This window comes from Aquarana catesbeiana, linkage group LG02 (assembly GCF_042186555.1).
Source record: "Aquarana catesbeiana isolate 2022-GZ linkage group LG02, ASM4218655v1, whole genome shotgun sequence".
Classification (NCBI taxonomy): domain Eukaryota; kingdom Metazoa; phylum Chordata; class Amphibia; order Anura; family Ranidae; genus Aquarana; species Aquarana catesbeiana.
Genome location: NC_133325.1, coordinates 775427081 through 775454395, shown reverse-complemented (window position 1 = coordinate 775454395; position 27315 = coordinate 775427081). Strand labels below are relative to the sequence as shown.

Genomic DNA, 27315 nt, shown 5'->3' with positions numbered 1-27315 from the left:
TTCACTGCCTATCACAGTTTCGGAGGCCATGGAAAGCCCAGGTGGCACAAAACCCCCCCAAATTACCCCATTTTGGAAAGTAGACATCCAAAGCTATTTGCTGAGAGGTATAGTGAGTATTTTGCAGACCTCACTTTTTGTCACAAAGTTTTAAAAATTGAAAAAAGAAAAAAAAATGTTTTTTCTTGTCTTTCTTCATTTTCAAAAACAAATGAGAGCTGCAAAATACTCACCATGCCTCTCAGCAAATAGCTTGTGGTGTCTACTTTCCAAAATGGGGTCATTTGGGGGGGTTTTGTGCCACCTGGGCATTCCATGGCCTCCGAAACTGTGATAGGCAGTGAAGAGTGAAGTCAAAAATTTTCACCCTTAGAAATCCTGAAGGCGGTGATTGGATTTCGGGGCCCCGTACGCGGCTAGGCTCCCAAAAAGTCCCACACATGTGGTATCCCCATACTCAGGAGAAGCAGCTAAATGTATTTTGGGGTGCAATTCCACATATGCCCATGGCCTGTGTGAGCAATATATCATTTAGTGACAACTTTGTGCAAAAAAAAAAAAAAAAAAAGTGTCACTTTCCCGCAACTTGTGTCAAAATATAATATATTCCATGGACTCAATATGCCTCTCAGCAAATAGCTTGGGGTGTCTACTTTCCAAAATGGGGTAATTTGGGGGGGTTTTGTGCCACCTGGGCATTCCATGGCCTCCGAAACTGTGATAGGCAGTGAAGAGTGAAATCAAAAATTTACACCCTTAGAAATCCTGAAGGCGGTGCTTGGTTTTCGGGGCCCCGTACGTGGCTAGGCTCCCAAAAAGTCCCACACATGTGTTATCCCCATACTCAGGAGAAGCAGCTGAATGTATTTTGGAGTGCAATTCCACATAGGCCCATGGCCTGTGTGAGCAATATATCATTTAGTGACAACTTTTTGTAAATATTTTTTTTTTTTGTCATTATTCAATCACTTGGGACAAAAAAAATAAATATTCAATGGGTTCAACATGCCTCTCAGCAATTTCCTTGGGGTGTCTACTTTCCAAAATGGGGTCATTTGGGGGGGGGGTTTGTACTGCCCTGCCATTTTAGCACCTCAAGAAATGACATAGGCAGTCATAAACTAAAAGCTGTGTAAATTACAGAAAATGTACCCTAGTTTGTAGACGCTATAACTTTTGCGCAAACCAATAAATATACGCTTATTGACATTTTTTTTACCAAAGACATGTGGCCGAATACATTTTGGCCTAAATGTATGACTAAAATTTAGTTTATTGGATTTTTTTTATAACAAAAAGTAGAAAATATCATTTTTTTTCAAAATTTTCGGTCTTTTTCCGTTTATAGCGCAAAAAATAAAAACTGCAGAGGTGATCAAATACCATCAAAAGAAAGCTCTATTTGTGGGAAGAAAAGGACGCAAATTTCGTTTAGGTACAGCATTGCATGACCGCGCAATTAGCAGTTAAAGCTACGCAGTGCCAAATTGGAAAAAGACCTCTGGTCCTTAGGCAGCATAATGGTCCGGGGCTCAAGTGGTTAATGCACACTTACCCCTTGGCATACTCTTTAATGCATCTTCCTTTGTTTTCCAGTCTCGGACCATCTTTTCTGTTACTCCATATTGTCAGCAGCACAGTTATTATGTTTGTTGGCAAAGTTTACAACTTTGAGCTTGAAACTGGCTTCATGTTTCCTTCTTCTTGCTGGAGCCATGATGGGGTCTTGTCTATCAGCCATTTTACACCCACTAATCTGTAATCTGTCAGGTATTACCACTGTCAAATCAAAAAGGACACTGGTGAACTACAAGTTCCAGAAATCCCATATATGGTAGGCAGCAACAATGTCCAGTGAATCCTCTCCTCCAATGCAATACCGCCAATGAAAGCACCAGAAATCATAATCATATTAAGGGGAGATCTGGAGCTGGATGTACAGTAATACTGCATGTACAGTGGCATCAGGTACATTGCAGAATACACTGCTGAGCCAATCAGGGCAAGGGATGTATTTTATTAATGAATTGGCAGAGGCTGAGGCTGTAACATCATCAACCTGCACCTCTCAAAGCCAATCAGAGCAAGCTACTGTATGTAACCTGCTCAGATTGGCAGAGGTTGTTACTCCAATCCGAGCAGGCTCTGTATTCATTAAAAGAATACATTGCTCGCCAGGATTGGCTCAGCGGTGTATACTGTATGTAGTCGAAGCTATATACAGTATTACCGCACATCCAGCGGGCATCCAACGGCTGACATCCAGCGAGCAGCATTATATAACCAGCATATAAGATAGCCCCTGATTTTTGGGCAGTTTTTTTAAGTGTAAAAAGTCATTTTATATGCCAGAAAATATGGTATCTTACATTTTAAAGTAATCTAAGTAATCGTAGCGACTAAGGCTATTGGCGAAATGCGTCAACTTTATTGTTTTATTGTCACTCTGATGTACCAATAAACGAAACTTCAAGGATTACAGTTTTGCCGGCTCTTCTTACTACTCATACTTTCCAATACCTTGGGCTTCATTGTATTTAACAATATGATAATTACAGCAAGAACAAAGAGAAACGGATAGGATATACAATAAGCATTTAACTAAATGTATTAGTATTGCAATAGTGTAATGTTCTAGATCATTGTGAGAAATAGCAACAGTAAATAAATGCATGACTCATGCCTCCATGGATATATGAAACCTCCCAGTCTATATTTCTCTTCTAATGCATATGATATCACAGTAGTAGAGTGTGGGAGATATATTTAAAGTGGTGTTCCACCCAAAAAAAAATAAAAAAAAACATTTGGAAATTTTTTTTTTTTACTCACCTCTAAATGCCTGTTGCTAGGGGGTCCCTCGTAGTCTGCCTCTTTCAGTGCCTGGGCTGGTGACATCACTTCCCCTCGGCACAGGAAGGGCTCAGCTCTGTTCCCTCCCTCTTGTCAATCATCTGGGACCCATTACAGGTCCCAGATGACTGGCCAATCACGGCACGGGCGCCGCTCGCAGTGGGAGCCACAGCCCAGCGCCCACAGTTGCAATGCTGGCGCCGCCGAATGGAGGGGGTGACGAGCGGGGCTTCGATCCCCCACATCGCTGGACCCTGGGACAGGTAAGTGTCCAATTAAAAGTCAGCAGCTGCAGTATTTGTAGCTGCTGACTTTTAATTATTTTTTTTTTTTAAATGGGAACTCCTCTTTAAGGTGTGATGGATTTAAAAGCCATTTTAAACGAAATAATAGAAAAAATATTTAGTTGTTTCCAAGAAACAAGCAGAAGATTGGAAAAATGTCAAGTCTCAGATGTTCCATATATAATACCTTTATTTACTTAACCTTTATTTAACCGCTTGCCGACCACCTCACGCAGATATACTGCGGCAGAAGGGCTCGTACAGGCAGAATCACGTACCTGTACGTTCCCCTTTAAGAGGCGGCCGTGAGTCGGGTCGCAGGTGCCGCGGTCTCGATCGCCGCGGGAATACCCCTGATCGCCTCACGGGGAGAAAGAACAGGGAGATACTAATGTAAACAAGCATCTCCCCGTTCTGCCTAGTGACAGTGTCACTGATCTCTGCTCCCTGTCATCGGAGCAGAGATCAGTGACGTGTCACACACAGCCATGCCCCTCACAGTTAGAAACATGCCCCTAGGACACACTTAACCCCTACACTGCCACCTAGTGTTTAACCCCTTCACTGCCAGTGTCATTTACACAGGAATCAGTGCATTTGTATAGCACTGATAAATGACAATGGTCCCAAAAATGTGTCAAAAATGTCCGATGTGTCTGCCATAATGTCGCAGTCACAATAAAAATCGCTGATCACCGCCATTTAAAAAAAAAAAATTAATATTAATTAATAAAAATGCCATAAAACGATCCCCTATTTTGTAAACGCTATAACTTTTGCGCAAACCGATCAATAATTGCTTATTGCGATTTTTTTTACCAAAAATATGTAGAAGAATACATATCGGCCTAAACTGAGGAAAAAAATAGTTTTTTTTATATATTTTTGGGGGATATTTATTATAGCAAAAAGTAAAAAAAAATGTGTTTTTTTCAAAATTGTCGCTCTATTTTTGTTTATAGCGCAAAAAATAAAAACCGCAGAGGTGATAAAATACCACCAAAAGAAAGCTCTATTTGTGGGAAAAAAAGTACGTCAATTTTGTTTTGGAACCACGTCGCATGACCGCGAAATTGTCAGTTAAAGCAACGCAGTGCCGAATCGCAAAAAGTGCTCTGGTCTTTGGCCAGCAAAATGGTCCGGGGCTGAAGTGGTTAAAAATGCACTGAAAATTTCTTACCAATAATGTCCAATGATGTGACTCATGGACAGCCCCAATCAACACATCAAAATTAGAAATGATTATCTGCAAAGTTAATACATGCAGTATACAAAATAAGTTAACATACATTATTTGCAAAATTTAATGGAGAAAAATTTTAATTTTTACATTACCTTTCTTAATGCTGGGGGTTTTCCTTGCCATATATTGCTCATTGCATACATGTCAATCTGACATGCTTTTTTTGTTGACTTTTTATTAAAGTTTGCCACCAGTAAACAGAACTAGGCGTTTATGATCTGCAAAAACAATTTTATGAGAGTAGAACCATAATTCAAAAATGTCCAAAAAGCATGCGCTTAAAACATGCTAGTGTCAGTGAATTATCAATTAACCAAAAATTTTTAAATGACTCACTTGGCTTTCCAGCTCATTTGGTTATTTAAGACCAAGGATATCATTATCGAAAATGGAACATGGACCAATTTTCAACATAAGTATATGTCCTGTTATGTTTCTCCATATCTCCAGTGTAACTATAAAGGAAAGTAAATTATTTATTTTTATTAAAGAACATAGTAACGCATTAATATTGTAATTTTTTGTTAAGCATACCTTGAAGCATGTGGACTGTGTGATTTTTCTTACATTCTAAAATCCTCCTTTGGAATGACGCTATCTGCTGAAACTTCTTTGATGGTAGAGTCATTCCGATTTTTCTAAACATATAGATTCTGATTCTACTGACGATTGTGCAGAAGTTTTTGTAAGGGACTCGTCCTGTAGATATTCTAAATAACTTTAACCACTTGACCACTGGGCACTTAAACCCCCTTAATAACCAGACCAATTTTCAGCTTTCGGTGCTCTCACATTTTGAATGACAATTACTCAGTCATGCAACACTGTACCTATATGAAATTTTTGTCCTTTTTTTCACACAAATAGAGCTTTCTTTTGGTGGTATTTAATCACCTCTGGGTTCTTTATTTTTTGCGCTATAAAAGAAAAAAAGACTGAAAATTCTGTAAAAAAATGAATTTTTCTTAGTTTCTGTTACAAAATTTCGCAAATTAGTAATTTTTTCTTCATATATTTTGGCCAAAATTTATACTGCTACATATCTTTGGTAAAAATAACCCAAATCGGTGGATATTATTTGGTCTTTGTGAAAGTTATAGAGTCCAAAAGCTATGGTGCCAATATTTGAAAATTGATCACACCTGAAGTACTGATGGCCTATTTAATTTCTTGAGACCCTAACATGCCAGAAAAGTACAAATACCCCCCAAATGACCCCTTTTTGGAAAGAAGACATTCCAAGGTATTTAGAAAGATGCATGGTGAGTTTTTTTGAAGTTGTCATTTTTTTCCACAATTCTTTGCAAAATCAAGATTTTGTTTTCTTTTTTCTTTCACAAAATTGTCATATTAGCAGGTTATTTCTCACACACAGCATATGCATACCACAAATTACACCCCAAAACACATTCTGCTATTACTCCCGAGTATGGCGATATCACATATGCGAGACTTTTACACAGCGTGGCATCATACAGAGGCCCAACATGCACAGAGCACCTTCAGGCGTTCTGGAGCACCCAGGCCAATTCTGACATTTCTCTCCCACATGTAAAAATCATCATTTATTTGCTAGAAAATTACAAAGAACCCCAAAACATTATATATGTTTTTTTTAGCAAAGACCCTAGAGAATACAATGGCGGTCGTTGCAACTTTTTATCTCGCACCGTATTTGTGCAGCGATTTTTCAAACGTGTTTTTTTTGGAAAAAAAAAAAACAGTTTTGTGCTTTAAAAAAAAAGTTAGCCCAATGTTTTTGCATAATGTGATAGATGAAGTTCCGCAGAGTAAATAGATACCTAACATGTCACCCTTCAAAATTGCACACGCTCGTGAATTGGCGCTAAACTTTGCTACTTAAAAATCCCCATAGGCGACACTTTAACATTTTTTACTGGTTACATGTTCTGAGTTACAGAGGAGGTCTAGGGCCAAAATTATTGCTCTCGCTCTACCGATCGCAACGATACCTCACATGTGTGGTTTGAACACCGTTTTCATATGTGGGCGGGACTTACGTATGCTTTCGCTTCTGTATGCGAGCACGCAGGGACAGGGGCGCTTTAAAAATGTTTTGTTTTTTTTTTTATTGTTCATTTTACTTTATTTTAGTTTGATGCTTTTTTCCAAAAAAAAGATTTTGATCACTTTTATTCCTATTACAAGGAATGTAAACATCCCTTGTAATAGGAATACGGCATGACAGGTCCTCTTTACAGTGAGATATGATGTCAATAAGACCCCACAAATCACCTTTAGGCTTGGAAGCCTGAAATAAAAAAAGAAAACGAAGGATCCTGGCTTTGATCGTAGCGGTGAGTTGATAGAAGCACCGGAGGGTGGCGGGAGGGGGGACGTCCCCTCTCGCCTCCCGTAAGAATGCTCAAGCAGTGGAACAGCCGCTGTGATCATTCTTATGGTGTAGGCAATCGCCGGCTGAAAAAGCTGATATCTGAATGATGCCTGTAGCTGCAGACATCATTCAGATATCCCCGCACAAAGTCAAGGACGTCGTATGACGGCCAGCAGGCGGGAAGTGGTTAAAACGCATTTTTTTTTAACACAAAGTCCAATTATACAATATTTCTAACACATAGCATGTATATACCAAAAATGACACCCCAAAATAGATTCTCCTACTCCTGAGTACGGCGATACCACATGTGTGAGACTTCCACGGGCTGGCCACATACAGCCGAGTATTGCCGAGCATGGCTGAGTATGGCTGAGTATGTCAGGGTATTGCAGGGTATCGCCGAGTATGACTGGGTATGGCAGAGTATGGCTTCTGAAGGAGGGACTCCTCAAAAGGGTACCTCACAGCAAGCATTTTCAGAAAGCACAAAGAGCACTTTGGACACTCCCAGTCTTCATGGACAAATTTGACAAAATAAGAGGGAGAAGGGAACGCTTTCGCCGCGCAAGACGACTGATGGGTGCCAAAGGGGAACCGGCCCTCCGCCGCAGCCACCGATGCATCCCCCATCGTAAAAAGTTTCTGCACAGATGTAATAAGTGCGACAACCTGCGCCTTTTCGCGCACCACTGCAGTTGTGGAGGAATCATTGTCACTCCCTGACAGGACAGGGAGCATAGCCACCAACCCCGCAAGGTGGGCCACGTCTGTGGCGGCAGAGCCAGATATAGGTTCGTTTGAGACAGAGTAGGTAGGGGATGGCGGGGGGTGCCATTTACTGGGCTATATGCCTAAGCGCCACCACAAAAAACTCAGGAGGGGGCCACCAACTGAGACTCCCACCGCCCGAGGCCCCGCACAGGGGACGCTGACCGAGGCCCCGCACAGGGGGCGCCGGATGCCCAGCACAGGGGGTACCACCGAGGCCCCTCACAGGGGGCACAGACCGAGGCCCCTCAGAGGGGGGCACCGACCAAGGCCCCTCACAGGGGGGGCGCAGACCGAGGCCTCTCACTGGGGGGGGGGGCGCAGACCGAGGCCCCACATAGGGGATGCCGACAAATGCCGCCCACACAACGCACAACTGAGGCCCCTTACAGAGAGCGGCCCACCTAAGGGACCCCCAAAAGGAGCTCGCCCTCAGAGCCCCCACGGCACCACCCCTCTGTTAGGAGGCAGCCATGAGGCCTAGCAGGCCGCAAAAGCCACTGCCTAAATTTTCGGCTGCCTGCCGTGAGTGCGTGGCCCACGGGGGGACTGGACCAATCCGAGCCGCTGGACGGACTCCCAGAAAACTGAAGCGGTGGCCTCCGCCACCCACCCACCCAGCTGGTAGGCCGCAAAACCGTAGCCTGACTTTCCGGCCACCTACCATGAGTGCGCGGCCCGCGTGGGGGACGGACCGATTTGAGCTGCTTAATGGAGAGCGGACACCCAAAAAAGAAAAAAGGGTGGCCTCCGATGCCCGCCCTGCTGCTGCCCACCCAGCGCATGCCCGGTAGGCCGTAAAGCCACAACTTAATTTATCGTGGACGTTCAGTCACCTGCCTCCTAGGCCCAACCACTGCAGCAGGTGGGCCCAAGGGATACCCCCCAGTAGCAACACTGAGGGTGGAAGGGGGAGGACAGTGTGTCCAAAAAGCACCTAGGCCAGAAGCCTGGGCCGAACCCGGGAAGGACGGGAGGGGGGGGTGGAGGAGAACCCCAGAGGGACCGACCACCCCAGGGAGTACCCACGCCCCGCACCACGTCCAGGGAAGGAGAAGAGGGGGCCCTGTACTTACCGATCCAGCGAAGCGTGCGGGTAACACTCCCAGACAGATCCCCTCACCAATGAAGTAGGGGGCTGTCGGCCATGAAGAACGCTGCGACTCGGTCCGAAACCCAATCGTATGCAACCTCGCAAGACGTTTAACTCGCAGGGCCAGCCTCCGTCCAGTGGGACTATGTCGCGGCCGACCGAGCGCGTAGCTGCGGTCTGCACGCGCTCGCTGGCTAGGCTGGGGAGACCACTGGATCTTAGTGTCCAGCCCGTCAGTTGATTGTAGGTCTCACCGGAGAAAAATCCAGGAAAAAAGAAAATAACAAACAAAAAAAAATGCCATGACTAGAGATCCCAGCAGGGAACTAGGTCCTTACTGCTGACTAGGTGGAAAAAACTAAAGACATATAGCAAAGACGGGTGTATACCACCTAGGACTGCCTATAGGCATAGCCAAGTCTTTTTTCTGCCTAGTGCCCTACTCCTGTAGGGGGCGGTATAACCCTATGGTTCTGAATAATGGAGCGCTGTGTCTGTCAATAAACTAAAGAGAAATGGAAAGAGTATGGCACAAATGCAAACCTAGCAAGACATGGCCATCCACCTAAACTGACAGGCAGGGCAAGGAGAGCATTAATCAGAGAAGCAGCCAAGGGGCCTATGGTAACTCTGGAGGAGCTGCAGAGATCCACAGCTCAGGTGGGAGAAACTGTCCACAGGACAACTATTAGCACTCCACAAATCTGCTCTTTATGGAAGAGTGGCAAGAAGAAAGCCATTGTTGAAAGAAAGCCCATTTGCAGTTTGTGAGAAGCCATGTGGGGGATACAGCAAACATGGAAGAAGGTGCTCTGGTCAGATGAGACCAAAATTGAACTTTTTGGCCTAAAAGCAAAACGCTATGTGCAGCAGAAAACGAACACTGCACATCACCTTGAACACACTATCCTCACCCTGAAACATGGTGGTGGCAGCATCATATTGTGGGGATGTTTTTCTTCAGCAGGGACAGGAAAACTGGTCTGATTTGATGGGAAGATGGATGGAGCCAAATACAGTGATCGGACTTCTCGTCGGAAAAAGATATGATGGCTTTTCCGACGGGATTCCGCTCAAGTTTGCCTTGCATACACACGGTCACACAAAAGTTCGCTGAACTAACGACCGTCAAGAACGCGGTGACGTACAACACTACGACGAGCCGAGAAAATGAAGTTCAATGCTTCCGAGCATGCGTCGAATTGTTTCCGAGCACGCGTAGGAATTTTGCGCGTCGGAATTGCCACAAACGATCGCATTGTCGGATAGGAACTTTTTCCAACCGAAAACTTGAGAACATGCTCTCAATCTTTTGCTGGCTGGAATTCAGCCAGCAAAAGTCCGATGCAGCATACACACGGTCCAGCAGGACCACGACCCTAAACATACATCCAGAGCTACAATGGAATGGTTTAGATCAAAGCATATTCATGTGTTAGAATGGACCAGTCAAAGTCCAGACCTAAATCCAATTGAGAATCTGTGGCAAGACTTGAAAATTGCTGTTCACAGACGCTCTCCATCCAATCTGACAGAACTTGAGATATTTTGCAAAGAAGAATGGACAAAAATGTCCCTCTCTAGATGTGCAAATCTGGTAGAGACATCCCCAAAAAGACCTGCGGCTGTAATTGCAGTGAAAGGAGATTCTACAAAGTATTGACTCAGGGGGACGCTATACAAATGTACCCCACACTTTTCACATATATATTTGTAAAAAATGTTGAAAACCATTTATCATTTTTCTTCCACTTCACAATTATGTGCCACTTTGTGTTGGTCCATCACATAAAATCCCAATAAAAATACATTTATGTTTTTGGTTGTAAGATGACGAAATGTGAAAATTTTCAAGGGGTGTGAATACTTTTTCAAGGCACTGTATACGGTATGTATACGGGGGATCATCCTGCTAATGAGGCAAAAATGACAGGACAGCGTCTGTTAGCACTCAGTGAAGGGGGGGTGCTGAAGCCATATCAGACACTCAGTCCTCACTGCAGCTCAATACCCTTGCCTGTATACAAACAGGGCAGTGTTACTGAGCTGGTTGCTAGGATGCTGGCGCTGCCTGAACCATCACAACAATAATACTGTGCAGCCCAGCCACCTGTGTCTTAGCAACCTATTATGTACAGCTGCCTATGTCCTAGCAACCAGTGATGTACATCCACACAGCATTATTGGTTCCTAGGTCTCGGGTGCCGCCTGCACCATAACAATACATAGCAACTAATGATGTAAGGCTGTACAGACCAGCCACCTGTGTCCTAGCAACCAAAAATGTACAGCTGCCTGTATGCTAGCAACCAGTGACGTACAGCATCATTTATTACAGGGTGGCTAGTGCCTCCTGTACCATAACCACCAATGATGCTGTACAGCCCAGCCACCTGTGTCTTTGCAGCCAATGATGTACAGCTGCAAAGCATAATTGGTTCCTAGGCCGCTGGCGCTGACTGCACCATACCAACCAATGATGCACAGCTGCCTGTGTCCTAGCAACCAGTGATGTACAGCCACACAGCATTATTGGTTCCTAGGTCTCTGGTGCCACCTGCACCATAACAATACATAGCAACTAATGATGTACAGCATCATTGGTTCCTAGGTCGCTGGTGCCTCCTACACTCTAACAACCAATTATGCTGTGCAGCCCAGCCACCTCCTAGCAACCAATGATGTACATCAGCACAGCATCACTGGTTTTCAGGTCACTGGCACCACATGCACCATAACAACCAATGACACTGTGTGGCCCTCCTGGCACCTGTCTTCCTCAATCCCCTTCCTTTCTTTACCAAAAAATTGAACCCTAAATCCTAAAAGTGCTACCAACCAATGATGCACAGCTTCCTATGTCTTAGCAACCAAGGACGTACAGACTCACAGCATCTTTGGTTCCTAAGCCACTTGCGCTGGCTGCACCAAATCAACCAATGACTGTTGAGATATAAATGCTGTATAATAATAATAATACAGCTGCCTGTACCAATGACCAATGTGTACAGCCACGCTAGTGTGGCTTGCACCATGCCAACCAATGATGCTCTCCAGGCCAGCTGCCTGTGTCTTAGCAACCAATGACCAACTGCACTGCATTTCCACCTGCATCATAGCAACCAATGATGCTGTGTGGCCCAGCTGCCTTCTGGCACCTTTTCCTTCTTGCAAAAAATAAAAAACTTTGAACCCCAAATTGTTAAAGGGCTGAATCTCTAGTTTTGTTTTCCTTTTTGGAATAAAACTCACTGGATCTTCTGTGTCCTAGCAAACAATGGCATACAACCGCACAGCATCAATAATTCCCAGGGCGCTGCCTGCACCAATGGTGCTGTACAGCCCAGCTGCCTGTGTGCTAGCAACAAATGATGTATGGCTGCCTGTGTCCTAGCAACAAATGATATACGGCTGTCTGTGTCCTAGCAACAAATGATATACGGCTGTCTGTGTCCTAGCAACAAATGATATACAGCTGCCTGTGTCCTAGCAACTAATGATGTATGGCTGCCTGTGTCCTAGCAACAAATGATATACAGCTGCCTGTATCCTAGCAACTAATGATGTATGGCTGCCTGTGTCCTAGCAACAAATGATATACAGCTGCCTGTGTCCTAGCAACAAATGATATACAGCTGCCTGTGTCCTAGCAACTAATGATGTATGGCTGCCTGTGTCCTAGCAACAAATGATATACAGGTGCCTGTGTCCTAGCAACTAATGATGTACAGCTGCCTGTGTCCTAGCAACCAATGAGGTACATGTACCTGTGTCCTAGCAACCAATGATGTACAACTGCCTGTGTCCTAGCAACCAATGATGTACAACTGCCTGTGTCCTACCAACCAATGATGTATAGCTGTCTATATCCTAGGAACCCATTTAGGTACAGGTGCCTGTGTCATAGCAACCAATGCTGTACAGCTGCCTGTATCCTAGCAACCAATGATGTAAAACTTCCTGTTCCCTAACATGAATGAATAAAGTAAAACTGCCTGTGCCCTAGCAATCAATGATGTACAGCTGCCTGCGTCCTAGAAACCACAGCATCATTAGTTGTTAGAGCAGTCTCCTAGCAACCACATTGGGGGTGTACCTGGGGTATCCATAGCACACAGTATATACATTAGTACGATCACCAGAAGCATATAAAAGTTTACACATCTGTTAAGGCCTCTCATTATCATGGGAACTATGTGGGGGGGACACAAGAAAACACCCATTTCTGTAAAGAATAATCACCGAGGAGCGCTGTGTGTCCTTATATCACTCCGGTAATCACAGCTGTGTCCCGGATTGGACGGATCTCCCGCTCAGGTACCTCACACCAGGCAGGCCAGGGACGGGACGTGGATCACGTGACTGGTGTTTTGGCGCCTGAAGATCACGTGAGGCGGCGCGGTCCGGTCCTGTGCGGAGCTCCGTTCTCCTTCCCCACTCCATAGAAGAGAAGCGGCCATGCCGAACAAGAAGGCCTCCCGGAACGCCTATTTCTTCTTCGCCCTGGAGATGATCCCGGAGCTGAGGCGGAGGGGTCTGCCGGTGTGCGGGGTGAAGGACGCCATTTCCTACTGCTCCGGGGACTGGGCGGTGAGTGAGGGGAGCTGGGGCCTGGTCTGCAGGTGGGGGAGGGGTACTATGGTCTGCAGGTGGGGGAGGGGTACTGGGTGTCTATAGGTGAGATAAAGGGTATTGGGGGGGGGGAGCTACTAGGGATATCTGGTAGAGGAGGGGTCCTATGGCTGTGCAGTTGAGGGGTACGGTGGGGGGGAGGGGTCCTATGGCTGTGCAGTTGAGGGGTACGGTGGGGGGGAGGGGTCCTATGGCTGTGCAGTTGAGGGGTACGGTGGGGGGGAGGGGTCCTATGGCTGTGCAGTTGAGGGGTACGGTGGGGGGGAGGGGTCCTATGGCTGTGCAGTTGAGGGGTACGGTGGGGGGGCGGGGTCCTATGGCTGTGCAGTTGAGGGGTACGGTGGGGGGGAGGGGTCCTATGGCTGTGCAGTTGAGGGGTACGGTGGGGGGGAGGGGTCCTATGGCTGTGCAGTTGAGGGGTACGGTGGGGGGGAGGGGTCCTATGGCTGTGCAGTTGAGGGGTACGGTGGGGGGGGAGGGGTCCTATGGCTGTGCAGTCGGGGATTTGTAAAGTGGGGCGCTCCATTGCTGCGCAGTATCCAGAGAGGTATCTGCAGGTGAAGTGATGGGGGAGGGGTGCAATGACTGTCCAGTTGGGGAGTACTTGGGGTGCATGCAGGTGTTTTAGTCTATAGCTGCACATCCAGAGCGGTATCTGAGTGGGGGGGCGGGGTCCTATGGCTGTGGGGTATCTGCAGATGCACCTGAGGTGGGGGGGGGGCTGTACATCTAGGAGGGTATCTGAAGCAGTCCCTGTGTGGGGCTCAGTAGCAGTGCAGTTGGGAAGGGGCTTCTGTACACCGGGGGGGGGGGGGGGGTGTCTTTATGGTTGGGCAGCCAGATGCGTATCTGCAGGTGTCCAGTAAGGATGAGCTCCAGCGTGTTCGCAAGCTGCACATGCAGAGCCCGCCAGGAAGTCGGCACTGCGGAGCGCTAATCACAGGCAGTGAGACATTTCCCGATACGCGGCTGTAAAGATCGGGAAATGTCTCACTGCCTGTGATTAGCGCTCCGCAGTGCCGACTTCCTGGCGGGCTCTGCATGTGCAGTTTGCGAACACGCTGGAGTTCATCCTTAGTGTCAGGAGGGGGGGGGGGGGGGGGTTGGTAGCAGTGCATTTTGATTGGGGGGTGGTATGCAAAGTTACCTGAATGGGAGAGCTCTTTTGCTGTACATACAGATAAGGATGAGCTCAGGTGTGTTCAGAAGCCGCACCTGCAGAGCCCGTCAGGAAGTTGGCACTGCACTAATCACATGCAGTGAGTCATTTCCCGGTGCACGGCTGCAGAGACCAGGAAACGTCCCCACTGCTTGTGATTACCGCTGTGCCGACTTCCTGACGGGCTCTGCAGGTGCGGCTTCTGAACACACCTGAGCTCATCATTACATACAGGGTGGTATCTGAGTGGGGGAGGGGCCCTATGGCTGTGCAGCTAGGGGAGTACTGGGGGGGGGGGATCGGCACATGCACCTGTGTGGGAGAACTGTACTATTGAGTGCTGGTAGGGGTACTCTAGTGAGGTATCTGCAATTGCATCTGGGGGGCGGCAGCTCTATTTCTGTGCTGCCTGAGGGGGGGGGAGGCACCCGGATGCACCTGAGTGGGGGGGGGGGGGGGGCTGTGCAGCCAGGAGGGTATCTGAAGCTGTCCCTGGGTGGGGCTCAGTAGCAGTGCGGTCAGGAAGGGGCATATGTACACCTGGGTGGGGGGCTTTTTGGCTGTGCAGCCAGAGGAGTAATCTTGGCGAGGAAGCCCCCTCTATGCTGATAAGGGGGGGGGGGGGGTTGGCGGGTCTGTGACTTTTTTTTTTTTTTTTTTTCTTGTTCTAGAATTTTACCCCAGCATTTCATATTCCTGATATGTGTCTGCTGTACCATGTACTGGTATAAAAATTAATATTCTGTTCTCTTTGTATTGTTTCCTTTGTGTGAAATCCCCGGTGTTCCTGCCAGTCCCTCTGCTTTCCTATTAAAAACTGACCACACTAAGCAGGAGAGCACAGAGTGGTCAGTTCTCTTTCTGTGCTGGAAACTCAACCTGCTCTCATCCAATAATCAGACTTGCCCTGACACCCCCCCGCCCCAGCTGCTCAGTCATTCACTGTGAAGCTCAGTGTGCTGTTCCTTCTCCTCCCCCAGCTCTCAAAGTCCCTTATGCAGCTGAGAACAGAGGTCATAAGATCACTTATAAAAAAATAAAATAATATACACTCACCGGACACTTTATTAGGTACATCCGTTCAATCGCTTGTTAAAGTGGTGTTCCACCCTAAAAAAAAAAAAAAAATGACTGCCTAAAAAAAAAAAAAAAATTAAAAAAAACATTTGGAAATTTTCCCCATTCATCTTTCAGGACAGCACCATAGAGAGACACCGGCTCCTCCCCTCTTAGGAAACACCGCCTTCCAATTCAATATTTAAATCTCATCCTCCCAACGGCCCCTCAGTTCAGGTGTTTCCTCCGGTGGGGAGACACTGCTTGGGAACCGTGGCGGATCAGTCAGGGAGACTGAAGCCAAAGATTTTGTGTGAGGAAGAGGGGGAGTCGGGTCTCTCTAGCTCTTTCCCTCTACTATTGTTTGTTCAGTTAGGTAAAGGCTGGGGAAGCCATACTTACCTGTTTTTAAAACTGAATTGGCGCGCCTCAGCCTCTCTTGGGGAAGGAGACAGCTGAGGAGGTCCGTGTTTCTTCTGCCCAGGGGGGCGCTGTGGGAAGTGCCTGAGTCTCTCCTGCTTGTTCAAGCAGCCAGCGTTTGAAGCTCTATGGCCGGGTCGGATGACGGGTGACGTCAGTTCCGGCGAGGGCGGGCACTTCCGACGATTCCGCGTCTTCCGGTTCCGGACGCGGGGAAAGAAAACGGACCGAGCGTTCGGCTGGTGCGACCCTCTTGCTTTGCTGTAGAGTCAGCTGTCGGGGGAAACGATCGACCACCATCCTCAGCGGACATGTCTGAGACAGAGGTCTCTAGAACTGCTCCAGGAGACAGTAGCACCAGCCATGCTAAGGTAAGTGGAACCCTGGGGTGGTGTTCCCTTACCTAAATCCCGATAGCTTCACGGGTGTTCTCCCCTCACTGGTGGTCGGGGGGGAAGGGGAGTGTGTCTGGGACCCTGGTGGTGGTTGCTCCTGGGGGGGGCACTCCTGGTGGTCCTCTGTAAAAGCACTGGTGGGATTGGGCATTTATGGTGACTCTCTCTCTTTCTTTTTCAGAAAGCCACAGAGAAAAGCAAGTCGCCTCATGGTTCAAAGAAAAAATGCCCCTCTTGTAGAGTTAGTATGGGGGAATTCTGGACCAAGGCACTTTGCAAGGAGTGCATTGATGGATTAGTCAGGGAACAGGCAGCAGAACAGGGTACAGATCTTGCTGCATCCGTCAAAGAGCTTTCTAGCACCTTTCAGTCCTTTAAGGCACTCTTTTCTAGCTTCCAGTTGCCGCAAGCCCAAAGCAGTCCTTTACCAGTGCAGCAGAGTGTTACACCTAGCCCAGTGGATACTCCCTCTGTTAGTGGAGAGAGACCAGGGGGCTCCAGAGTGGAAATTGAGGAGGAGCCAGATAGCACCGCTTCAGATTCTCAAAGGGAATCGGATGTGGAGGAGGTGGATGGGGAATCCACAAAAACCTCTCGCTATAAGCTTTCCCTGGACGAAGTGGAGGAGCTCTTGGGAGCTATTCACACCACTTTGGGAATTCAGGAAGAAAAGAAGGTGTTATCGCTCCATGACCAAATGTACAAAGGTCTTGGGGAACAAAAAAGGAAGGATTTCCCAGTCCATGATGTATTGGTTGAGGCCATAAAGAATGAATGGAAAGATCCTGAGAGAAAACCTTTCTTTTCAAGGGCTTTGAAGCGAAGGTTTCCTTTTTCAGAAGGGGAGTCTCTAGTCTGGAATAAGACCCCTAGGCTGGATGCTGCTTTTTCTCAGGTTTCCAGGCAAACAGATCTGGCCTTCGAGGACATGGGGGTTCTTGCAGACCCCATGGACAGAAGGATGGACTCTCTCTTAAAGAAGTCCTGGGATTCGTCACAGGGAAACCTTAAGCCTGCCATGGCGGTCACAGTAGTGGCCCGCAATATGGAATATTGGCTTACGCAGATAAAGGCGCATATTGAGGCAGGAACGCCAAAAGAGACTATTTTGGCTTCCTTTCCCATGCTACTTAAGGGTGTAGCGTATATTGCGGACGCTTCCGCCGAATCAGTGCGCATGTCCGCAAGGTCTTCAGCCCTCACTAATTCGGCTCGAAGGGCCCTATGGCTTAAGACGTGGCAAGGAGACAGCGCGTCTAAAGTTAAACTCTGTGGAATTCCCCTCACAGAAGATCTCTTGTTTGGCCCAGGTTTAGAGACCGTTTTAGACCGGACGGCCGATAAGAAAAAGGCCTTTCCCATTAAAAAGAAGTTTGGGGAGCAGGCTAAAAGAAAGTTTCGCCCTCAGAGAAAGTTTGAAACCCCAAAAGGAGAGCGGCAGAAAAAAGCTTGGGGGCAGAAGGGTAAGGGGCGGGGAGGGGCGATTTTTCGCCCTCCTGAACAGCCCAAGAAGACCCAATGACGGGGTAACCACGGTGGGAGGAAGATTGGGGGCCTTCCTCCCACAATGGGAGATGATCACCTCCAACCAGTTTGTGTTAGGGATCATAAGAAGAGGTTACCAGCTAGAGTTCTCAGAACCTCCTCAGCACAGACTTCTAGTCACCGAGCTGCCAAAGTGTGCAGAGAAAGCGTCAGCTCTTCTATCCTCCCTACAGGAGTTAGAGGAACAAGAGGTGATAGTGAGGGTTCCTGTAGAGGAGATAGGCAGAGGCTTTTACTCCCACATTTTTGTGGTCCGCAAGCCTTCGGGAAAATTCAGGCTTATCATGAATCTGAAGCCTCTGAATGTCTCAATTACCTACAGGAAATTCCGGATGGATTCTGTCTATTCGGTGAAAGCGCTTCTTCCCCCAAATTGCTTCATGGCGTCAATAGACTTAAAGGACGCTTATCTGCACATTCCAGTCGCAGAAAGTTACCAGAGGTTTCTCAGACTGGCGGTGAAAACTGGGGAAGGAACCTTTCATCTACAGTTCAAAGCACTCCCCTTTGGACTATCCTCTTCCCCCCGCATCTTCACCAAAGTGATGGTGGAGGTCCTGGCTTTCTTGCGGCTCAGAGGCATCTCTGTAGTCGCGTACCTGGACGACCTACTCCTGTTTGCTCCTTCCCCGGAGCAGTTGTACCAGGATCTTCAGGTAGCAAGAGACAGCTTAGAAAACCTGGGATGGCTCTTGAACCTGGAAAAATCCAGTTTGGTTCCGGCCCAAAAGATCACCTTCCTGGGCTATGTACTGGATTCGACAAAACAAAAAGTGTTCCTTCCAGCAGAAAAAATCCAGAAGGTGGACAGAGCAATATTACTGCTCCAGGGCAGCAGTCAGATCTCAGTAAGGAAAGCAATGTCAGCACTGGGCTTACTGACTTCCACGCTTCCGGCAGTTCAGTGGGCAGGGCTGCACTTTCGCCCCCTACAGCTGTTTATTCTGAGTGTCTGGGACCACAGTCCAGCATCTCTGGACTCCCTTATATCTGTGCCAAGTCAGGTCAAAAGGTCCCTCTGGTGGTGGAGGAAAGGGTCCAATCTCTCACAGGGCCTGGAGTGGGTTCTTCCAGTGTCCAGAACGGTTACGACCGATGCGAGCGGCACAGGGTGGGGAGCACACCTAGATTCCCAGATGATGCAAGGCACCTGGGAAAAAGAAGACGCAAAGAAGTCCTCGAACTGGAGGGAACTGAGAGCAATAGAGTTGGCTCTCAGAGCTTTTCAGAGAGAACTCCTGGGGCAGCATGTGAGGGTCCGTTCGGACAACTCATCAGCAGTGGCCTACATCAACAGGCAAGGGGGAACCAGGAGCAGATCCTTGTGGGGTCTGGCAGAATCCATCCTCAGGTGGGCCGAAGGGAGCATTCTCTCTCTCTCTCTGCAATACATCTGAAGGGGGAGCAGAACCACGTAGCAGATTTTCTGAGCAGAAAAATGCTGAAGGAAGGCGACTGGGTCTTGAACCAGGACATCTTCGAGATGATTGCTCGGAAGTGGGGGGTCCCCTCCGTGGATCTCTTCGCCTCAAAGGCGAATACGAAAGCTCGTCTGTTCTTTTCCCTAAACAGATGGGACGGAGCAGCCGGGGTGGATGCACTAGCTCAGAGCTGGCGTTTCTCAAAGTGTTATGCCTTCCCCCCTCCCGTAATGATTCCAGCAGTTCTGAGAAAATTTCGGTCAGAAGACACAACCCTCATTCTGATCGCACCACACTGGCCAAGGAGGCCGTGGTTCTCCCTCTTGAAGAGTCTGACAGTGGAGCCTCCCTGGATTCTGCCTATCCGGGAGGATCTTCTCTCAGGGTCCAATCTGTTGCCCTCAGGTGGAGCGATGGAACCTCGCAGCGTGGCTACTGAGGAAGAATTGCTAAAGGGCAAAGGTTTCTCGGATCGGCTAGTGACAACTCTCCTAAATTGCAGGAAAAGAGAGACGCAAGCCATTTACCTAAAGGTGTGGAAACGCTTTAACAGTTGGTGCACAGAAAGCTCCTTCGATGTACGAAGTTCTGTAGCAGTATTAGAGTTTCTGCAGGCAGGAGCGGACAAAGGATTAGCCCTTAGCACCTTGAAAGGACAAGTATCGGCACTAAGCGTTTTCCTGGAAAAGCCACTAGCTATAGATCCTTGGGTAGCTAGGTTTTTTAGAGCTTTAGGCAGACAGAGGCCTGTTAAAAGTTCCCCATTCCCAGTGTGGGATCTTTCCTTAGTTTTACAGTCTCTTACAGGGGATCCTTTTGAGCCATTGGAATCCTGTACCTTGAAGTTGATCACCCTCAAAACTGTGTTTTTGGTGGCGATCACCACAGCAAGGAGAGTAAGTGAACTCGAAGCCCTTTCTATTAGGGCGCCTTTTTTTCAGGTTTTTCCGGACCGTTTGATTTTTAAAACGGATCCGGCCTTTTTACCAAAAGTGGCCTCTAGTTTTCATAGGGACCAGGAAATTATTTTACCTACCTTCTGTTCGAATCCTGTGAGGGAACAGGAGCATATTTTTCACAAACTGGACGTTAGAAGGTGCGTCCTTCAGTACTTAGATAGTACAAAACAGTTTAGGAAATCCGATTCTTTTTTTGTATTGTTTTCAGGGGCTAGGAAAGGGTTCAAAGCCTCTAGACGATCAATAGCCAGATGGTTAAGGTTGGCCATTAGCCAGGCCTATGTAATCGGGGGTTTGGAGCCCCCGGAGGGTATTAAAGCACATTCCACCAGGGCAGTGGCAACTTCTCAAGCAGAGTGGGCTGGTGCTTCTCCGGAGCAGATCTGTAGAGCAGCAACGTGGTCCAGTTTTTCCACGTTTGTGAAGCATTACAGATTGGACCTGCTGTCAGCCAAAGACCAAGCCTTTGGGCGTAAGGTGCTGCAGGCAGTAGTCCCTCCCTAAGGTAAGGTGCTCGCTTATCCTCTCTATGGTGCTGTCCTGAAAGATGAATGGGGAAAAACGGAGTTACTTACCGGTAACATCCTTTTCCAGGAATCTTTCAGGACAGCACTAGTACCCACCCAGGTTTTTGATTGTCTATGAGAACTCATCGCATGAGAACGTCAGGTAAGATAAAGATTTGTATGACGTATTCTTGTGTCTCCCCAGCTGGCCGGAGGAACTCGTGAAGAACTGAGGGGCCGTTGGGAGGATGAGATTTAAATATTGAATGGCGGTGTTTCCTAAGAGGGGAGGAGCCGGTGTCTCTCTATGGTGCTGTCCTGAAAGATTCCTGGAAAAGGATGTTACCGGTAAGTAACTCCGTTTTTTTTTTTTTTTTTTTTTTTTTTTTTTTACTCACCTCTAATTGCCTGATGCTAAGGGGACCCTCGTAGTCTGCCTTTTCCAGTGCCTGGGCTGGTGACATCACTTCCCCCTCGGCACGGGAAGGGCTCGGCTCTGCTCCCTCCCTCTTGTCAATCATTTGGGACCCATTACAGGTCCCAGGTGACTGAGCGGCCAATCACGGCGCCGCTCGCGCATGCGCAGTGGGTGCCAGGCTGTGAAGCCACAGCCCGGCGCCCACAGTTGCAAAGCCGGCGCCGCTGAACGGAGGGGGAGGCGAGCGGAGCTTCGATCCCCCGCATCGCTGGGACAGGTAAGTGTCCAATTAAAAGTCAGCAGCTGCAGTATTTGTAGCTGCTGACCTTTTTTTAATTTTTTTTTTTTTTTTGATGGGCCCTCCTCTTTAACACGAATTGCTAATCAGCCAATCATATGGCAGCAACTCAATGCATTTAGACATCTAGATGTCGTGAAGACGACTTGTTGAAGTTCAAACAGCATCAGAATGGGGAAGAAAAGGGGTTGAAGTGACTTTGAACGTGGCATGGTTGTTGGTGCAAGACGGGGCTGGTCTGAGTATTTCAAAAACTGATCTACTGGGATTTTCACACACAACCATCTCTCGGGGTTTACAGAGAATGGTCCAAAAAAAGAGAAAATATCCAGTGAGCGGCGGTTGTGTGGAGGAAAATGCCTTGTTGAGGTCAGAGGAGAATGGGCAGACTGGTTCCAGATGATAGAAAGGCAACAGTAACTCAAATAACCACTCGTTACATCCAAGGTATGCAGAATACCATCTCTGAACGCACAACACCTCAAGCCGTGAAGCAGATGGGCTACAGCAGCAGAAGACCACACCGGGTGGCACTCCTGTCAGCTAAGAACAGGAAACTGAGGCTACAATTCGCACAGGATAACCAATTGGACAATAGAAGATTGAAAAAGTGTTGCCAGGTCTGATGAGTCTCGATTTTAGCTGCAGCATTCAGCTGGTATGGTCAGAATTTGGCGTAAACAACATGAAAGCATGGATCCATCCTGCCTTGTATCACCGGTTCAGGCTGGTGGTGGTGTAATGGTGTGGGGGGATATTTTCTTGGCGCACTTTGGGCCCCTTAGTACCAATTGAGCATCATTTAACCACTTCAGCCCTGGAAGATTTGGCTGCTCAATGACCGGGCCATTTTTTTTGCGATACGGCACTGCGTCGCTTTAACTGACCATTGCGCGGTCGTGCAACGTTGTACCCAAACAAATTTTACGTCCTTTTTTTTTTTTTTCCCCACAAATAGAGCTTTCTTTTGGTGGTATTTGATCACCTCTGTTTTTTTTTATTTTTTGCGCTATAAACAAAAAAAAGGCAATAATTTTGAAAAAAAACGCAATATTTTGTACTTTTTGCTCTAATAAATAGCCCTCATATTTTTTTTTTTTCTTCAGTTTAGGCCGTTATGTATTCTCATACATATTTTTAGTAATAAAAATCTCAATAAGCGTATATTGGTTGGTTTGAGCAAAAGTTATAGCGTCTACAAAATAGGGGATAGATTTATGGCATTTTGAATAAATAAAAAAAAAATATATATATATTATTATGGCGGCAATCTGCAATTTTTATCGGACTGCAATATTGCGGCGGACAAATTGGACACTTTTTTGACACATTTTTGGGACCATTGACAATTGTACAGCGATCAGTGCTATAAAAATGCACAGATTACTGTGTAAATGTCACTGGCAGGGAAGAGGGGTACACACTAGGGGGCGATCAAGGGGTTAACTGTGTTCCCTAGTGTGTGTTCTAACTGTAGGGGGAGGGAACTGACTAGGAAGAGAGAGAGAGATCGGTGTTCACACACACACAGATCCCGGTTCTCGCCCTGTCACGAGTGATCGCGGGAGCCCGGCAGTCTTTGCGTTTCCCGGGCACTCGCATCGGTTCCGGGCACACAGTGCGGCGCGCCCCTAGTGGTTAAAAGTCGAAGCGACGTAAGGTAACGTCGTTTCACCCAGCTGTGCCATTCTGCTGCAGTAAAACTGCGGCGGCTGGTCGGCAAGCAGTTAAACACCACGGTCTACCTGAATATTGCTGCTGACCATGTCCATCCCTTTATGACTACAGTGTCCCCATCTTCTGATGGCTCCTTCACAAAGCTCCAATCATCTCACCACTGAACAATGAGGTCCCTGTATTCCAATGGCCTCCACACTCATCAGATCTCATCCATAGAGCACCACACTCACCAGATCTCATCCAATAGAGCACCACACTCACCAGATCTCATCCAATAGAGCACCACACTCACCAGATCTCATCCAATAGAGCACCACACTCACCAGATCTCATCCAATAGAGCACCACACTCACCAGATCTCATCCAGTAGAGCACCTTTGGGATGTGGTGGAACGGGACATTCACATCATGGATGCGCAGCTGACAAATCTGCAGCAACTACGTGATGCTATCGTGTCACTATGGACTGAAATCTGAGGAACGTTTCCAGCACCTTGCTGAATCTACGCCATGAAGAATGAAGGTAGTTCTAAAGGCAAAAGGGGTCCAACCCGGTACTAGGAAGGGTTACCTAATAAAGGGGCCGCTGAGTGTATATTTATAATGTTTTCATATATCTATACAAAAAATGTTTGCCTTTCATTTCTGTCTTTAAAGGAATGGCTTGTTTTTGTGAGGGTTTACACATTTTAAATTGTAATGTGCTCCAATCATCCAAAGTTGACCTGTTTGCATTCCTATATAATGGCATTACTTTAATCCCCAATTTGTAGTTGTTGACGGTGGAAGAAAAAGAGAAGTATGCTGAAAAAGCCAAAGAGTGGAGGAATCGTGAGCCGGATCCCCCCAGTCCTCCGAGGTCCTCCACAGGTGTCGGCCGAGGAAAAGTAAGGATGTCATTTGGAGGGGGAGCTTCAGGCAGATATAAACATTCTATTCTGTACAGGTCTATATATACAATCGGGTTATTTCCACACCGGATACGCTGGGGTGCTTTTGTGAGCGCATTCCCAATGGATGACAACCAAAAATGTTTCCATATGAATGCAGTTCACATCAGCGTGTGACATTTGCCCAGCACTGGAGAGAGAAAAAAAAAAAAAAAAAAGTACGGCAAGCAACATATATTTTTATTTTTGGTGCAACACATTCAAGTGCACGAAAACCCATATAAATTCTACAAGGCAAGAAAAATGTGTAAAAACAAGTGCACACCAACACATTACAAATAAACAAAATATGCATGTATTAAAAGAGAAGTATGTTTTGTGTGTGTGGGGTGGTTTTTTTTATTTTTTTTTTTTTTTTATTGACCACTTATACTTACCTAAAATATGCTGCATCTGTCCCCTGACGCCTCTTAATTGAGAACCTCTCTGAGCAGAGAGATGCTGACTGTCAATCAGCAGCTCTCCTCCACGCTCATTGGAGTGCTGACCTGTGGAGGGGCGGGGAGCGTCCATCTCAGGGGCTCGCTGAGAGGCTGATTCTGCCATCAGTCCAGGCAGCTGGCAAATCTAGACAGTCGGGATGACGCGGTGCCTGGACTGATATTGGTGACGTTAGCAGAGAGCAGACTTCAGACCGATCTCTGCTGAAAACGGGTCACAGGAATGCGAAACAGGTTGCACTCCTGTGACCTATAGGGGAAGCCCAGCTGAATGAGCTCAGGCTGGACTTCTCCTTTTTTAATAAAGCGTTGTGGCATGAATGCGCCCTTAGGGCTAAGGCTGCTTTCACACTGGGGCGGTAGGGGGCGTTGGCGGTAAAACAGCGCTATTTTTAGCACTGTTTTACTGCGGTATTTGGCCGCTAGTGGTGCGGTTTTAACCCCCTGCTGGCGGGCGAAAAAGGGTTAATATCACTCGTACAGCGCGGCTATAGCCGCGCTGTCCCATTGATTTCAATGGTCAAGAGCGGTGAATACACCGCTCCTTCACCGCTGAAAAGATGCGGCTTGCAAGAGATTTTTTCTTCTCCTGTCAGCGCACCGCTTCATTGTGAAAGCCCTCGGGCTTTCACACTGAACAAACAGCGGAGGCTGTTTAGGGGCGGTTTGCAGGCGGTATTTTTAGCGCATTAACGCCTGCAAACCGCCCCAGTGTGAAAGGGACCTTACTCACATGGGCTCGGTGACCTATACTGTTTAAAGAAAAAAAAAAAATGTAAAGACTGTTTTACTGATTTTCAGATGGAACTGTAACATATTATATGCTGGCCGTACAAAAACAATGTCTTCCTTCAAAAAAAAAAAAAAATGTAATATTAAGAGCAGTCGTTCGATTTTCTAATCGTAAATGCAGTCGAATCCACGTTCGTTTTCAACCACAGTGACGGGAAAATTCGAAGGAGCAGAATAGAAAACTGCTTGGTGAAAGGAATTGTCAGACAGTGTTTGTGGTTTTCGTTCAGAGATGACATTCATTTTAAAACTGAATGTTATTAGCAAGTGAAAATTTTCAAATGACATTCTTTCATTATAGCGAATGTACAAAGATTTTTCATATGAGTATTCTCGTCTGAAAATCGTTACATGTATGGCCAGCATAAGACTTGGTTCACAGCTATGCAGTTTGCTTTTTGATCCGTTTCTGCAGTGTTTTTTGCTGTGTGTTTTGCATTTCTGCACACGCGATTTTGGTGTGATTTGCAATTTGCATTTGTTATGGTTTTTTTTTTTTTTTTTTTAATATTTATTTTTTGGACAATTTGTTGTTGGGCAGATTAAAAACACAAATGGCTGCAAAAGTGCACTACATGCTTTTTTGCAGCTTCTCAATTGAAATCTATTGAACCAAAAAAGAAGAAAAAAAAAAACAGTTTTGTGTTGAAAAACGTCCTTGACCTTTTTCCAAAAATACGCAGCGGCTAAAAAAAAAAAAAAGCATGGATGTGAATGTGTCCCATAGGAAACCATGTAGTGTTTCTGCAAAAAGCACCAAAAAACACATAGATGTGACCCGAGCCTAAGACGTTTAGTAGCAGCAGCATGCTCCCCTTTTTTTTTTTTTTTTGTATCACCTGTTCTAATGGGGTTAAACAAACTAAAACTTGCCCTTTTTAGTACAAAAGAGCAGATAATATATTATAAAGTATATGTGTGTGTAGTGAGGACGGAAAGTATTCAGACCCCCTTTACATTTTTCACACTTTGTTATATTGCAGCCATTTGCTAAAATCATTTAAGTTTATTTTTTTCCCTCATTAATGTACACACAGCCCCCCATATTGACAGAAAAACAGAATTGTTGACATTTTTGCAGATTTATTAAAAAAGAAAAACTGAAATATCACCTGGTCCTAAGTATTCAGACCCTTTGCTGTGACACTCATATATTTAACTCGGGTTCTGTCCTTTGAGATGATTCTACACCTTCATTTGAGTCCAGCTGTGTTTGATTATACTGATTGGACTTGATTAGGAAAGCCACATACCTGTCTATATAAAGCTGGCCATACACCTATAGAATATCTGCAGATTTTCTATGGTTAGATGGAAAAAGTGCAACAGATTTCTCCATGTTCGCTAAACTGTGTGGATGGAGGAATCTTCCACTTTTTCCATCTAACCATAGAAAATCTGCAGATAATCTATAGGTGTATGGCCAGCTTTAGACTTTACAACTCACAGTACATGTCAGAGTAAATGAGGAGAATCATGAGGACAAAGGAACTGCTCAGAGACAGAATTGTGGCAAGGCACAGATCTGGCCAAGGTTACAAAAAAATTCTGCTGCACTTAAGGTTCCTAAGAGCACAGTGGCCTCCATAATCCTTAAATGGAAGACCTTTGGGACAATCAGAACCCTTCCTAGAGCTGGCCGTCCGGCCTAACTGAGCTATCGGGGGAGAAGAGCCTTGGTGAGAGAGGTAAAGAAGAACCCAAAGATCACTGTGGCTGAGCTCCAGAGTTGCAGTCGGGAGATGGGAGAAAGTTGTAGAAAGTCAACCATCACTACAGCCCTCCACCAGTCGGGGCTTTATGGCAGAGTGGCACAACGGAAGCCTCTCCTCAGTGCAAGACACACGAAAGCCTGCATGGAGTTTGCTAAAAAAACACCTGAAGGACTCCAAGATGGTGAGAAATAAGATTCTCTGGTCTGATGAGACCAAGATAGAACTTTTTGGCCTTAATTCTAAGCGATATGTGTGGAGAAAACCAGGCCCTGCTCATCACCTGTCCAATACAGTCCCAACAGTGAAGCATGGTGGTGGCAGCATCATG

General features: G+C 46.6%; 1 protein-coding gene across 1 annotated transcript in view; it reads left to right on the top strand.

Annotated features, from left to right (window-relative positions):
• The first annotated feature begins 12992 nt into the window (after positions 1-12992).
• Positions 12993-27315, top strand: part of MAEL (maelstrom spermatogenic transposon silencer) — a 56034-nt gene continuing 41711 nt past the window's right edge. Inside the window, 2 exon segments of the mRNA XM_073617371.1 lie at positions 12993-13190; positions 23864-23977. Of these exon segments, the coding sequence (XP_073473472.1) occupies positions 13059-13190; positions 23864-23977 (246 nt within the window). The 5' untranslated portion in view covers positions 12993-13058.